Source organism: Vespula vulgaris, chromosome 1, assembly GCF_905475345.1.
Source record: "Vespula vulgaris chromosome 1, iyVesVulg1.1, whole genome shotgun sequence".
Taxonomy (NCBI): domain Eukaryota; kingdom Metazoa; phylum Arthropoda; class Insecta; order Hymenoptera; family Vespidae; genus Vespula; species Vespula vulgaris.
Window position 1 is genome coordinate 18,923,351 of NC_066586.1, and position 15,320 is coordinate 18,938,670.

General features: G+C 36.5%; 1 protein-coding gene across 18 annotated transcripts in view; it reads left to right on the forward strand.

Annotated features, from left to right (window-relative positions):
- Positions 1-15,320, forward strand: part of LOC127070439 (disks large 1 tumor suppressor protein) — a 461,967-nt gene that overhangs the window by 307,098 nt on the left and 139,549 nt on the right. For all 18 annotated transcript variants that reach the window (XM_051008545.1, XM_051008424.1, XM_051008415.1 and 15 more), the window contains one exon: positions 5,713-5,748. In XM_051008545.1, coding sequence (XP_050864502.1) covers positions 5,713-5,748 — 36 coding nt within the window. The remainder of the gene's footprint in view (positions 1-5,712; positions 5,749-15,320) is intronic.

The window sequence follows — 15,320 nt, forward strand, 5'->3', positions numbered from 1 at the left end:
TAGTCGTCGTAGTCGTCGTCATCGTCGTTGTTGTCGTTGTTGGAGCTCGCTAACGATTTGGAATCTCTAATTAGTCTGTAACGACTCTGTAACGAGGCATCGATGGAAACGTGCTGGCATCGTTAAACGTCTTTTAATTTCTCTATCGAGGTATGTCGTTACTTGTTTCCAATACGTTCGGAATTTTCACTCTAATCTATCTCCTTCTCTATCTTTGTCTTTTGATAAGTATACTGTATCTCAAAGAAATATTTTTTTTACGTATCGAAGAACGAAAGAGAAAAAGAAAGAAAGAAAGAAAATAAATTCGTTTGGAGATAAGATAAAGAGTATTAACAGGACTCTCGAGTTTAATTCGTATCGATTAAAAATATCTGTCTTAAGTTTCTTTGGAAAGAAAAAAAGAAAGAAAAAGGAATATAAAAAGAGAAAAGAAGAAAGAAAAAAACGGAAATCCGAAATGAAACCGAAGGATTAATTATAACTTTGAATAATCATTTATGGACGAGTGAACATCGATGTAACTATATTTATAATCGGAACATCGGTTATATTATATATGTGTGAGCATGTGTGTGTGTGCGTGTGCGTGTGCGTGCATGCATATATATATATATATATATATATATATATATATATATATAATATGAATGCATGCAATATCTGCCATATTTGTATAATGTATAACGTACGCGTTTATAATATTTATGAGAGTACCGAGGACAGATAATTAAGAAGCAAATGGACGATGAGAGAAAGATAGATATATATGTATATATATATATATATATGGAGAGAGAGAGAGAGAGAGAGAGAGAGAGAGAGAGAGTCAGATGAAGGGTAGAGAACGAAACTGTAGAGGCGAAACGAGATGAGGTCGTTAATAATTTTGAAACAGGGTATCCTCGAAAACGCTCGGCTCCCGAACTCGAAAGACAATCCCGTGTTTGCGCGCTTCGTGTCGGTGAGTTACGAGTAGTATGAGAGAAAGATATATATATATATATGCATATATATATATATATATATATATATACATATATATATATACATATATATATAGCTTAGGTAAGGCACGTCTATTAATTAATGCAGCCGAAGCGTGCTTATAATTAAGAGGACGACGCATCGCGCATGAGCTCGACCAATGTTCGATGGTAACACGTAAGAAGATTCTCTCGATGACTGCGAAACTTTGCTAAGAGAAAATTTGGATAAAATTGATGTCGTATTATAATTCGAGTGATGATTACAATAGAATTTTGCTACTGGAAAATTTGAATAAAATTAATGTATTATAATTCGAGTGATAATTACAATAGAATTTTGTTAAGGGAACTTTCGATATAATTGATATCGTATTATAATTCGAGTGATGATTACAATAGAATTGTAAATATTACGAGAAACATTTAATATATAGGTATATGTAAGTACTTAGGTAGATAAGTAAGTAGATAGTTAAGTAAACTATATTTTTACGTTTCCATGAAATATAATATTTAATTACTCTCATTTCTAATCCGACTATGTAAGGTCTATGATGCATACATGCATACGTGATATTAACAACGGTAATTACGTTAATGTAAACCCTACCATGAGTCGCTTTTGCGTCTTGTTTTTCATCAACGCATAAATTTTCTAGTCATCTTAACGCTTGCGATAGGAGAATAAAAGGGAGAGAGAGAGAGAAGCTTAAGTGAAGGGTAGATACGTTCACGTACGACGTTCCTTAACAAACAAGGAGTCCCGTGTCAGGACTCGTGTCAGGAGCCGTACCAGGATCAAGGAATTCAGACTCGTCCTCATAAATCCTACGGAACGGACGTTTATACCTTGTCTTTCCCTTTTCGCCATCTCTCTCTCTCTCTCTCTCTCTCTCTCTCTCTCTTTCTCTCTTTCGTTTCTCACTCTCATGCAATTCTTACTATTATTTTACCTCTAATGAATAATTCGCCCGATGTTTATCCGCACGTGAATTTCTCGCGTAAATGGAAAATCGATTCTCGACGTTAAGGTCGTTTGAAACTACCACGTGTTACGTAATCTCTCTTTTTCTCTCTTCCTCTTTCTCTCACATTATTTATTGAAACGTGCTATCTGAAACGATCTTCAAAAATCGTGATTTTACGAGGATCAAAAGTAAGGAGAAAGAGATAGATAAATAGAGAAAAAGAGAGAGAGAGGGATGCAGTCGTCTAGGACCGTCGATCGTGAATAAAGGAAAGAGAAGGAGAGAAAGAAAAGAGAGAGAGAGAGAGAGAGAGAAGAGAAAAGACAGAGATTGTACGTTAAAGCCGAAGTGAAACTTTAAAGTACGGAAAGGAACGCTCTTCGGAAGCCAAACTCGACTTAGCGAGTCCTTCTCTATCTTCTAAGACTACGATTCAATGGTTAAGAGGATTAGCTTGCGGTCGACGACGTACGCGGCAAGGAGGAAGATATACTCGGTATTAAATCTAGCAAAGCCAGTTGTTTCCTTCCAAAATTGATAGTAGGTAAATCTACCACCATGAAAACCGATTCGATAATATTATCCCTTAAAATTAATTGTTCAAATTAATACTTCCGATATTGTCAATAATTTTCTTGAGAAAGTGGATGAATTAGTAAGTAAATATATAAATTAATAAATAAATAAATATATGTAAATAGATATATTTATAAATAAATAAATAAATAAATAGTTAATAAAATTATAAAGACGATTTTAAATAACACATACATATATATATATGTATGTATGTATTTACAATGTAATATAAGAAGAGATCGTTATTTTATATAATATATTTAACTGACATGAAATAAGACAACCATAAAGGTAAGATGATGAAACATTAGAAGGTACGCGTTGTTAAAGATTCTTTTCCGGAATATATTTGAGGCAAGCTTATCCACGTAGAAGAGTGGTAGGTGACTCGATCGAGCGCTCTTGGGACGTACAAGCTCATAAATCCAGCTTACTCCTCATAGCGAATATCAGAAAGGGAGAGAGGGTGAAGTAGGAGGTGGTAGTAGTAAGAAAAGAACGAAAGGATGGGGGAAGTGAACCAAGAGACCAGAATAGAGATAGGGGGAACGAAGTAAGTCTCTGTGGACGAGACACGCGTTACAAAAACGTACGAAGATGTCGTACGTTTTGTGTCGAGAAAAGAAAGGACGAAAAAAAAGAAACAAAAGTAATCTATCGCGACGAGAAGAAAAGTGATCTCGTTTTTTAAATGACGCAGCTCTCCATCGCGATTAGAAAAATTAATCTTTATAACTTTTCATTTTTATTTATTTATTTTTTTTCTTTTTTTGATTTACGGATTATCGCTTTCTTTCTCTCTTCTTTTTTTTTTACGTGGCTCCCACGAAATATATCATTGAATTTTATTAACCAATTTGGTTTTCATGAAAATCACCTAAGAGCGAACATAAACTATATTAAAAAAGCAACGTGATTTATGATCGTCCTGTGAAACATTTATTCCCGATCGATACATCGAGCTTACCTGTTAATGTACATAACAAGGAACTTTATGAGACTTCTCGATGGGATCTCTCCGATAACCGGAAGAGTTAGTCCGATCGAGGGGTGATTAAATTGATGAATTGTATCCTGTCTCCTCGTATAATTTCACTAACGCGACATCGGAATACGATCGATACGAAACAAACGATTATAATTTCTATTGGTCGTTTTTACTGTATTTGAAGAATTTTCTAGGGAATGTTACGTATATGGTGTACTATATGTTTCTTTTCTCATCAATGTTTCGACAACGTGAAATTGATATCGATAGTATTGTCTCTCTCTCTCTCTCTCTCTCTCTATATATATATATATATATATATATATATATATATATATATATATATATATATATGAATCCACGGAGAATCGACATCCATGTCTTGTAATGGGATTTTGATACTATACTGTTAGAGATATCCAACTTCGATGAATAGAGGAGTCGAGGAGATAATTTTCACGTCGAATACACCAACCGATGGTCTTTTAAAATCCGTCTACTTCGAATGTATTCGTTGATTAAAATTTAATGAAAGTCAAGTTCTCTCGATCCATTCTGATCTGCATCGATGTTTCACGAAATATGGATATAACATTTATCTTCTTCTTCTTTTTCTTTTTCTCTTTCTTTTTCTTTCCCATATTATTATTTTTTTTCTTCTTTCATATAAAAAAGAATTTCGTTATTAGAAAATACGAAACGATCGTGTATTAAAATCGTGTTACATCGTAGGTCAATTAAATCATAGAGGAAGTTTAGAGCCAAATAATCTAGAAAGCACGAAGAAGGAGTGTTTTATCGGAACATCGGGTGTCGTTCGAAGTTGGAAGTATAAGCGTTCGTAGGATTAATGTGACTCGCCTTGTTAGATTTATGGTAGCAATATGAGCGTTCATAACCACGTCGAAACGCGTTCATTTTATGCTTGGTTCATGTCGTGCGTATAGGATAAAATCGATTCGCATAAAATTCCTACGAATTTCTTTCCTCGTGGGCCGATGATGAACGTCTCTTTTGAAAATGATTGTCCGATTGCTATCTTTTTTTTTTTTCTTTCTTTCTTTCTCTCCTTTCGTTTTTGTCGAGCTTCCGACAATCGACAAGACGTAGAAAGAAGGAAAAGAAAAAAAAAAGAAAACATGCGCGAACGAAATTTAAAATAAATCCTTGAATGCGAACGAAAGACGATAATTTGTATTCTCTTCTTTGATAGGTAGCAAGAGTCCTCGTTTATTTATTCTAACTCTATAATAATCGTTAAGAACATTAGATAGTTGCTACGAGCTGACCACGCTTTTGTTAACGCGGAACTATAACTTTTTCGAATAATAGTCGTCAATACGCGAGCGATCATCCTATATATATATATATAGATATATGTATGTATGTATAACTATGTAAGTACTTACATATCTAGGTAGATAGGTCGTACGTGTAAGTGTAGATCTGGTACATATTGGAGGCTGTCGTTTTCCTCCTTGGCAGCCTCTCCTATTTCGACCCTTCAATGGCACGTGTTCGACGTGCCACCATTGTACCAAGGACTATTGTCTTTCGAACGAGCTGGCCAGCCAACCAGCCAGCCAGACGAAGAGGATGACAGGAAACTCTGAGATTCCTGTTAACTCTCCTCCATTTTGCTATTGCTTGAGAAAAAAGATCAAATATAACCGTTATCACCTTATAATAATTCACTTCGATTCTATTGGCATGATTTTTCTTTTCTTTCTTTCTCTTTTTCTTTTTTTCTTTTTCTCTTCTTTCCTTTCTTTCTCCTCGAAAAACATTTTTAAACGATCGTGAAGATATCAATTTATTTTATGCGAGAACAATTTCTTGCTTTATCGGTGACACCATTTCGAAAGTCGACGAGCATATATAAATACATGCATAAATATATATTTAATGGTCCCTCGAACTATGTACGACTAGGTTTAGATCGTCGTTTATACTCTTTGTTAGAAGTCTACTTATTAATAATTAACGCGGCTCGTGTTACGAGGGCGCGAATAATTAGCAGTTTAGACTTGTAACTGGAACGAGCTTGGTTTCCCGTCTTATCAAATATTTAAAACGACGTTTCCTACGTCGGTTTGATACTTCCAACCATTTTGTGTGGAATGATTTATACGGAGGGAAGAGTAGTTCAAGAAATTAAATAGAACGTTCTTTTTTTCTTTTGTTACAGAGCCACGACAGTTGGCAAGGACACGACGGCGATCAGGTGAGTGATTTTTGTAAAACTTCGAAAGGAATTTTCTTTTTCTTTCTCTGTTTCTGGTTTTTTTTTTGTTTTTATTAAAAAGAAAAAATCTTTCTTTTTATACTTTTCCTACGACAATTAAACCCAAGCTTTTAGCTTTTTCGAAATTCTTTTATTTGCCGAACGAAGCTTTGCTTTTACATATAACTTGCATGATATAAACTTTATTCATTAAACGAGAGCTTTAATGGACGGGGGAATGAGTAATTTTCGTTGGGAAATTAATTAACGACGTGTGTGCGTAGGTTGCGTGTATGCATATGTATCTCTGTGTTTGTATATCTGTTTGTATCTGTTTGTATTTTAACTGCATGTCCTTAATAATATCTATTTATAATAGACGTACGTCACTTGTATTATACTCGTACATTAATTTATATTACAATCACAAGAATTACATGGATTTAAAGAAAATGAAGGAGCTATGTTTAATTGATGAACAAGAAGAAGAAGAAGAAGAAGAAGAACGTCCGGTGTTCTTAAAAGCAGCTAGCAGTTAATGAAAATTTTGTAGAAATTACGAGTCTCGTAGTAGTAACTAGGAGTACAATCGAGAACCTCGGAGAGTGTTCTCTTATCTCTCTCTCTCTCTCTCTCTGTCTCTCTCTCTCTCTATCTGTCTATTTCTATCTCTCTGTCTATCTCTCTTTCTCTGTCTTTTCATTGCCATCTGCAGTGCTTTGTACGAGCTCTGAGACCGACTCAGTCTCGTCCTTATTACCGGTGTTGCGGTTTAATGACGTTATGGTTGGCAAGTGTTCTAGAGCGAAAGCGTCTGGGGTGTACGCGTCGGGACGCTCCGGTTCTCCGTTAAAGCTTTCGCGATTAGTCGACGGGAACATCGTTCGTCGGTTGGGAAAATATTTACCGGAACCGGGAAATTCGCATGACATGATGACGCGTTTCTGGATTAGATTAATCGATCTTACCATTCTCTCTTCTTACACTTTGTAACTTGCGCGATTAACTCTGCTGGATCATTCTACGGTTTGATTATCGTTCGATCTATTTCTTTCTTTCTCTTTCTCTCTACCTTCATCGCTACGATCTCTAAAAGAACTCTATTCGTAACACTTTATAATAATAATAAATGATCTCATACCAGAACGTGGTTGAATCCGTCTAAACCAACGCGATCGAACTACGAAAAAGAGAAATGTACGATTCCAAAAAAAAGCAAAAAAAAAACTGAATCCGTGACTTAAACATTTACCCCCAAGCGTGCGAGCTGTAGTAAAAAGTAAACAAAGAAAGAAAGAAAAACAAAAAGAAACAAAAAGAAAAGAAAGTATCGACGCCATATGTTATATGTGTCATCCGTCATATCAGACAAATCTAAAAAAAAAACTTTTTGCTACCTTCAGTCCCTCCCCAGAAGATATACCAATTTTCCTAGATAAACGGGACGCGTTTACACCCACGTACGTACGTAAATCTATATAAGTACGTTTGAAATTTCCTCTCTTTTGATAATCGTTCGACATCATCGATATTGTAGCATCAACGTAGTCGGGTATCGGCAGATAATCCATTTCCTTCGATATCAGGGTACTCTTCTGACAGCTCGAGAGACGTTGGCAGATGGTAAGAAGAGTAGGAGGGATGGACATGCGATGGAGGGAAGGGAAACGATGAGTTGGGGTTGAGGTTGAAGTTGAGCTTGAGGTTGAGGATAGGGAGGGAAAAAGGCAAACCGCGATTTCCTCGATTATGCAAACGACGGATTTATCGGTAACGTACTGATGCCTAAGGAAGTGCACATTGCGAGTTGGCACCACCAAACGGGCCGAGCGATCCATCTTACCTTATCGTCTCGATCCTTCTCTTCTCTCTTTCTATCTCTGTCCCGCTCATCGGAGTCTACATCGACTCTCCTCGTTCGTAAAGTAGCGTAGATATAAAAGGAGGGCCAATCTTACACGTACGATGTGCCAAACTATCCAGAGAGAGAGAGAGAGAGAGAGAGAGAGAAGGAAGGATTCCCGTAGGACGACCGTTTGATAATCCAACGTGGTTAGAAACTCGCTTTCTTGAAGGAATTTAAGGTAGGAGCAAGAAAGATAGAGAGAAAGAAGGAAAGAGAGAGAGAGAGAGGTAGTTTAACAATGGCGGCGTTGGCTTGAATGAGATTTAGTGTGCCGTCTAATCGGGTTTACCTTCGCCTTGGGGCCCTGTCTCGCACTGATACGCCGATACAAACCAAGAATATCGTCTTTCGAGTGAGTGAGAGAGACAGAGACACACAGAAAGAGAGAGAGAGAGAGAGAGAGGGAGATTTGTAGAGGGAGAAAGGGCTATTGCTGCTTTTGCTGGTTAAGGGAGACGGAGCTTAAACGTCTGAGAAACGAGCGATGAATTTTAAAACGGTTCCCTCCGACAACGACGACGACGACGACGATGACGACGACGACAACGACAACGACAACGACGACGACGTTATCAACTCTCGACAGCTTTTTTCCTTTCTTTTTTAAGCTTTGTTTTCTCTTCCTCCTTCGGGTATCTTTTTCTTCGAGACGAATCGATGGGACAGAAAAAAAGAGAAGGAAAAGAGAAAAACAGGGGAAAAAAATACAAACAAAGAAGAAAAAAATTTCTATGGAAGATTTAAAAAAAAAAAAAAAAAACCAATGCCATCTTCGTTAAAATAATCGATCGATGAATTATAAAGTTATCGATTTAGGTTCATCACGATTTTAGAAAAGAGTTCGATAACTCGCGTTCGTCGCTTTTTCTTTTTTCTCTTTTCTTTTCTCTTCTTTCTTTCTTTTTTTTTTTCTTAAATCAATTTTATAAAAATCCAATGATAATAATTACACGGTCAGTGACACAAAAAGCAGTCGCTTATACGAGAGTTTCGTTTAACGTAAGTTACGATAGAAAACTCGGATTATTATGGCAAAGGAAGACAACGAAAGGGTAAGAGCCCGCACGAGAGAAAAGGAAAGGAAGCATGTAATTTAGCGAGCTTAAACAGCTGGTGAACGTGAGAGACGTGAATTTAAAAGATTCGTTAAAACTCGCTATACCGGTGAACTAAGGCCATACAACATAGACAACTCTAACTCTCCGTCCACCTATTAAAAGGTGAACGGAGTTCGAGCTTCGTCCAGGGTGATTAAATAAAAGCTTCCCTTCTCTCGTGCTTTATCGTCTTTTAAAGTGTTTTAACGTCGAGCTTACTTTAATCTACGGTTTTGAAAATTTTATATCAACGTTGCTTCCTTTTCTTTTTTTTTCCTTATTTTTTCTTTTTTTTTTTGTCATTTTTCTATGAAATCCGAGCAGACCGATGGACTAATTAAAAATAAATATCGTCGATTAAAAGTCCGTACTTGTTCGATCGAAAGGTGAAAAGTCACGATTAAAGCCCTTCTTAAATTACGAAACGAAAAACGTTATCTTGATCTTCGTTGATTCGAAGTTATCGATGGTTCGCATTGCACCATTGAAACTCAATACACGGTGGGGGTGTCGATGTCACTTGATGAAGAGAGAGAGAGAGAGAGAGAGAGAGAAAGAGAGAGAGGAAGAGCAAGAGAGGGTGAAAGATGGGAAGGGAGGAAGGAAGGATTGGATCGATTTCCGGTCAATGAGTTCTTGCTTCGAGCACCATGGCCCCGTGCCATTGTCTTCGATGGCTCTTTCGATCCTTTCACAAAGTACCTGCTGCGCATCGGATTCTTGCATCGAATACCCACAATACTGGCAGCGCATCGGTGAAAAGCTCTGTAAAGAAAAAAAAAAAGAAAAAAAAAGAAAAAAAAATGCATACAATGCCGACTTTTCCACCGACTCTCTCTCTCTCTCTCTCTCTCTCTCTTTCTCTCTGTTTCTACGTATATTCCCTCCCCTATCCACTCTTTATCTTTTCCCTTCTTTCCTTTATTTCTCTTGAACTTGTCGCTTTTCTCATTTTCCTTTGTCGATGCTCGAGTTATCTTTCTCTCTTTCTCTCTCATCGTTCGTTAACCTACCCTCTTCGTTCGAACTTTTCTCCCCGTTTAAAGTCTTATTTTATATCCGATTTTTTTTTATGGTACACAATAATTAATGTAAAAAAAAAAGCTAAAAGAAAACTCATGAAATTAATTAAAATTTTATCAATCATGTATCTTAGATATTTTAGATATTCGCTCACGCTCGATATTTTCACCCTCGTTGAAGGTTACTTAAGGATCCATTTAAAAGAGCAAGTAAATCGCTACTTATCGCGTCGTTGTTGTTGTTTTATAATTTTAAAATGTTCAAACTTTAGGACATTCATGCGCTAAACTGTTATCTTCTGAGTTAACAATATCTTCGAATCTCGTATCTTGCGATACGACAGACTTCTTATTAAATTGTGATTCGATCAAAATCGTAAGTTTAACTTTATCAGGTAATAGAAAGCAATCCCTTTATACCAGGCAAGTTACGTAGGTAATCAGCTAGATAAGAAAAGGATGAAAGGTCAATAGGAATAGAGTCAGAAAAATCTGTATAATCAGTGAGTACTCGTCGTTCTATCAAACCGGTCGCTAATTAGCTAATTAAATTTATGATTAATTCTTAAGCCCGTATTCTGGATTCTGTAGAATCGTAAATTCGTTTATAAATTCGTATCGTATAATCATTTGATAAATCTATATTCCGCATTTTATAAAGACGCTAATAAATTTATAAAATCGTATACAAAAATGAATTAATAGTAGCGATCGATCGAACGACGTCCAACTAACTAACTCATTGAGTTAAGTCGAGAAAAGATTCTTTTACCTCGTTCGTATAAAAAAGTAAGCTACTTGAAATATTTATTTGAATACACGTATATATAAGATTACCACGTTCTTTCGTCAGCCTATAAATCTATTAAATCTTCTTCCATTTTATTCTATCAACTATTTTTTACTCCTTGTCTCGAAGCGCCTTGTCATCGAATTTGTTCTTTTAATATTAATCTCCGACAAAGGATTCAACGACCTGATCAAAAACTTGGATCGTCTTGAATCACGTTGAGAACGCGTAACGAATTGATATAAAATAAAATTAAATTTGTTTTTTCATTCCCGTTAGAGAGGGAAGTAAAAAAGAACAAAAAAAGAAAGAAAAAGAAAAAAAAGAATATTTCAAACGTTTCTGATCGAGCTTTTTTCGACATATTATTCGAAAAATAGTATTCGGAAAAGCATCCACGACAACGAATCGCCAAACGGATTTCCATAAAAGTTTCTCAATAGGGATTTGACAAAGCCTCGGTCGAATGTCCAACGTTCGAACTTTCGTTTTTACTCCCGGAGGAGCGTGAAGAGGTGGTTGGTGGTAGGAAGAGGGTGCAAATCGCGGCGAGATTTCGCTTGGCACTTTCTCGTATTTTCCTCTTCGCCAGTGCCAGGAGAAAAGCCCTTCGTCGTCTTGCTTGCGCTTTTTACGTTGTCACTCTTCATTCCGCACTTTCGTGTTATATCTTTTTTTTTTTTTCTTTTTTCTTTTTGTCGGACAGAGGGATTATTAGAGATTTCCCGCAAGAGTTTTCCAAAGAGCTTTTTGAAAATGGAGGTAAAACGAAGGCAAGCTGTTGAAAAACTCGATACAAAACGACATATAGAGAGAGAGAGAGAGAGAGAGAGAGATGGGATGATGATAGTTTCCTCTAGTTTTTCCAATAAGCAACAACTCTCTCTCTCTCTCTCTCTTTCTTTCTCCTTCTCTCTGTTTGTCTATCTGGTTATCTCTCTATCACTCATTCTTGTTTATTTAGTTATTTTTCCGTGTCATCGTATAATTCGAAGCTCGATAGCCGTCCGCGATATTCGAGAAAAGTAACGAGAGATCGACTTCTAACGACTTCTTCCGAAATAAAAGACCGTAGGTTCTTCTTGTCGAAAAAGTCTAAAGTTAAAGGGTTCTTTTCGCGTCCTTGAGAATTACTTTCGCGAGAGATCCGGTAGATATTCAAAGTGAAAACTTCGTAGAAGGGAGTCTTACCAGGAGGTAGCTTAAAAAGGTATCCACGTTAAGGCGTTTAATTCGTTTTCTTTCTTTTTCTTTCCTCTTTTTTTTTTTTTTTTTTAAATTTTATCTCCTTTTTTTTAATCCATTTTATTTTTCTTCTTCTTTCCTTTGATCTTATCTTCGATCCTTCTCGCGATTCTCCTTCGTTGATCCGATCGTTCGAGAATTCTGATCATTCTCGAAAAAAAAAAAAATAAGCGACATTCGTGATTTCGTGCTTGACTTAATTTCGTTCATTCTGATTCTCAATACCTTCTCTCCCTTTTGTCTTCTAAATTTTTCAAGAAAAAGAATATTCGCGTAGCACTGAATGAACATAGTAAGTAGAAAACATGCGTTTCGAGACGAAACTTTAAAAAAAGAATTCGTTCGATAAACGTGAATACTCGATAACAAGAGAGAGGCAACATTGACGAACGAATTAACCGTTTAATTCTTTTTTTCGAGGCTCACGAATTTTGTTTTTGTTCGGAAGAACGACGAGGCGTGCTTTTACGATTTTAATTCGATTTGGAGGTCGTCGCTTTGGACCGACTAGGTAGGTAGTAACCTGGTTCCTTTTAAATATGTATTTTCATCCTCAGAAGAATTTTCAACTACGTTATCTACCATCTTTCTTTCACTTGATTCACTCTATGTACTTGTCGCGAAACGTTCATCAAAATCGTAATTTTATAAAGTATCCGAACGAGAACGTTTCTCTCTCTCTCTCTCTCTTTCTTTTTTTCGAAGCAAGAAGAGTGAGTTCAAAGAAAAAAAAAGAACAAGGAAAAAGGAATTTAATTTAATCGGAACATTTCCGATCGATCGAATCGAACATGATTTCTTAACTAATATAATAATTTCTTTCGATTCGATCGTTCGTTAAAAAGAATCATCATCGATAGACGACAAGAATAGAGTTACTATTCGTTTTTCGAATAAATTTGTTCCTTCTCTTTAAACCTTCTGGATCTAATCAAACATTCTATAAGTCCTACTCGTCGATGAAATTCTTCGTTTGTAAATATTCGATTATAATTTCCGACTGACCTACTTACATACTTACGTATCTCGGGGATCTATACCAAGAAATAAACTAACGTCGAACGGCTTACGTGGCTTACAATTAGTTACACACACACACACACACACACACATATATATATATATACTTTTCTTTGGGAAAATCCTAGAGGCTTTGTTAAACGGGACTAACACGTGTAAAAGGGTTTGAGCACAAGGAGAAGAGAAGAAAAAAAGAAAAATCATGGGCGATGGTGCCAATTACTGCCAATTAATTAAATCTACCACGATCTCAAGCTTCGTTCGCGTTTTCCTTTTCTCGCTTTCTCTCTCTCTCTCTCTTTCTTTCTCTCTCACTCGCTCTTTCGCTCTCTCTCTATATTCTTTTTCTCTCTCGTTGTACACGCAAAGAGAGAAAAGTTCTCTCGTCCTTCGCCGCAAATGAGCCACTTCAGACACGAGAGATTAGCCTAGGGTGTTCGCTAGCTAAGTTCCTGTTTTCGTTCCGTGTGTTTTTTTTTTTTTGTGTTTTCTCTTCTCTCATTACTAGGCCGTCGTCGTGGAATACCAGGGCTACTGTTCCACCGGTGAGGAGGAAAAGGAGAAGGAGAAGGAGAAAAAGAAGGAGAAGGAGGACGATGAAATTGCGAAAGGGAAAAAGAAAGAAGGGCATGCACAACGCTGGGAGTGAGAATACGTACACGCACATACATATATGTATATTATGTATACACATACACACGCACAAACATATATATATATAAGTGACACGGCTAATTACGTTCCTTCGCCTTGTTTCCTACCAGCAACCATCCATAATTTGTGTTACACGAAATAAACTGAAAAAAAATGGTCGTTTCGTTTTTCATTCGTTTCTCATTTCGTTTCATTTCATTTCATTTCTTATTATTTTATTTTATTTCGTTTAGTTTCGTTTCGTTTTATTTGACTTTATTTTATTTCATTTTATTCTATTCTATTCGACTTTATTTTCTTTTCTTTTATTTTATTTTATTTTATTTTATCTTTCTTCCATCCTTCATTCTATTTCACAGGCTTCGCTCGTTCTCGTATTTCCTTGTTCCTTTTCTTTTCTCTTTTTTCTTTTTTTTACCCCGTTTTATTTACAAAACGTACAAAAACGCGAACGAGCACTCATTTGCCATTTGACGGACTATGCACGTACGTTTAACGTAACGTTGAACGAATAACGTCTTCGAGTATTCATTGGCAAACAACAAATACGCCATAGAATGGCGTATATAACGTTGTGCCAGATAAGCGAAATTAATCCAGTGCAATTTAAATCACGTGCGCGCGCCACAACCGCGATTTATCGCGCGTAATTGCGTGAGCTGCGTGATAATTAATCGGCCGTTCGTATTAAGCCAGCAATCGCTGGCAAACGGTGATACTGCTACATACACGTACGAACGAATCTTGCACGAGTTTTACCTGTATCGTGCTTTAAATTTTCCCGCGGATTTATTGGGCCGCATTTAAATAACGCGCTTCTAGCGTTTCGTCTCGCACTTTGTCGAAGGTCAGATGCGATAACAAATACAAAGTGCATGCGACATACATTATATGTGTATGTATGTATATATATACACATATTTACACATACAAGCATACGAAGAGAGAGAGAGAGAGAGAGAGAGATAGACGCGCGTATAACGAGTGCACGCACATTGCATTCGGTGCAAAAGCGACTGCTTTATCGACCGTCGTTAAAGTGCACTTCGCACGTGATAGGTGTCGCTCGATGTGTCCTCCAACTATGATTTTTTCTTTTTTTTTACTTCGATAACCCGGTTTTTTTTTGCTCGTTTTCTTTTTTCTTCTACCTAGTTTCTTTCTTTTCTCCTCTATAAATCAATGTGTCTTTCGAAATACGATTATTTTTTCATTCGACGACTAGCCTTTTCTTTCTTTCCTTTTTTCTTTTTTCCTTTTCATAAATCTGTTTATCAGGATATTTTTTTTTTTTTTTTTTTTTTTTTTTTAATGAAAAAAATATACACATACTTTGCAAAAAATAAAAAAATAAATGAAGCCTGTTAATATCTAACGCTTCGTAACAATCGTACGACATAATGAATCTTTTAAGCGTCGCTTCGAATCTTCGAAATTTACTCGGTCGCGAGTCGTTCGTCCGATAAAAGTGAGATTTGGGGAACAGTTTTTAGAAAAATGCAAAGTTTCTTACGTTTAAGAGCGTCGAGAGGAGAATAAAGAAAGTCCGTCGTTCATCTATGTTCTATATGCTTTCTAGTATTTGTAGCGATGAAGAGAGAGAGAGAGAGAGAGAGAGAGAGAGAGATAGAGAAAAAAAGAAAAAGAAAAAGAGAAAGAGAAAGGGTAAGAGTAAAAGCAGGACATTTTGTCTCGTGGAAATTGGCCCGTTCGTCGTACTTGTAAAAGAGGTTCGTTTAAGTTTTCCAGGTCACAGCTTTGTGACCTCCCGGAGGGTAAAAGAAGATGGCAATGGATGGAGCAAGCTCACGGCTCGCGTCCATCGTTTTTTGGAGAAA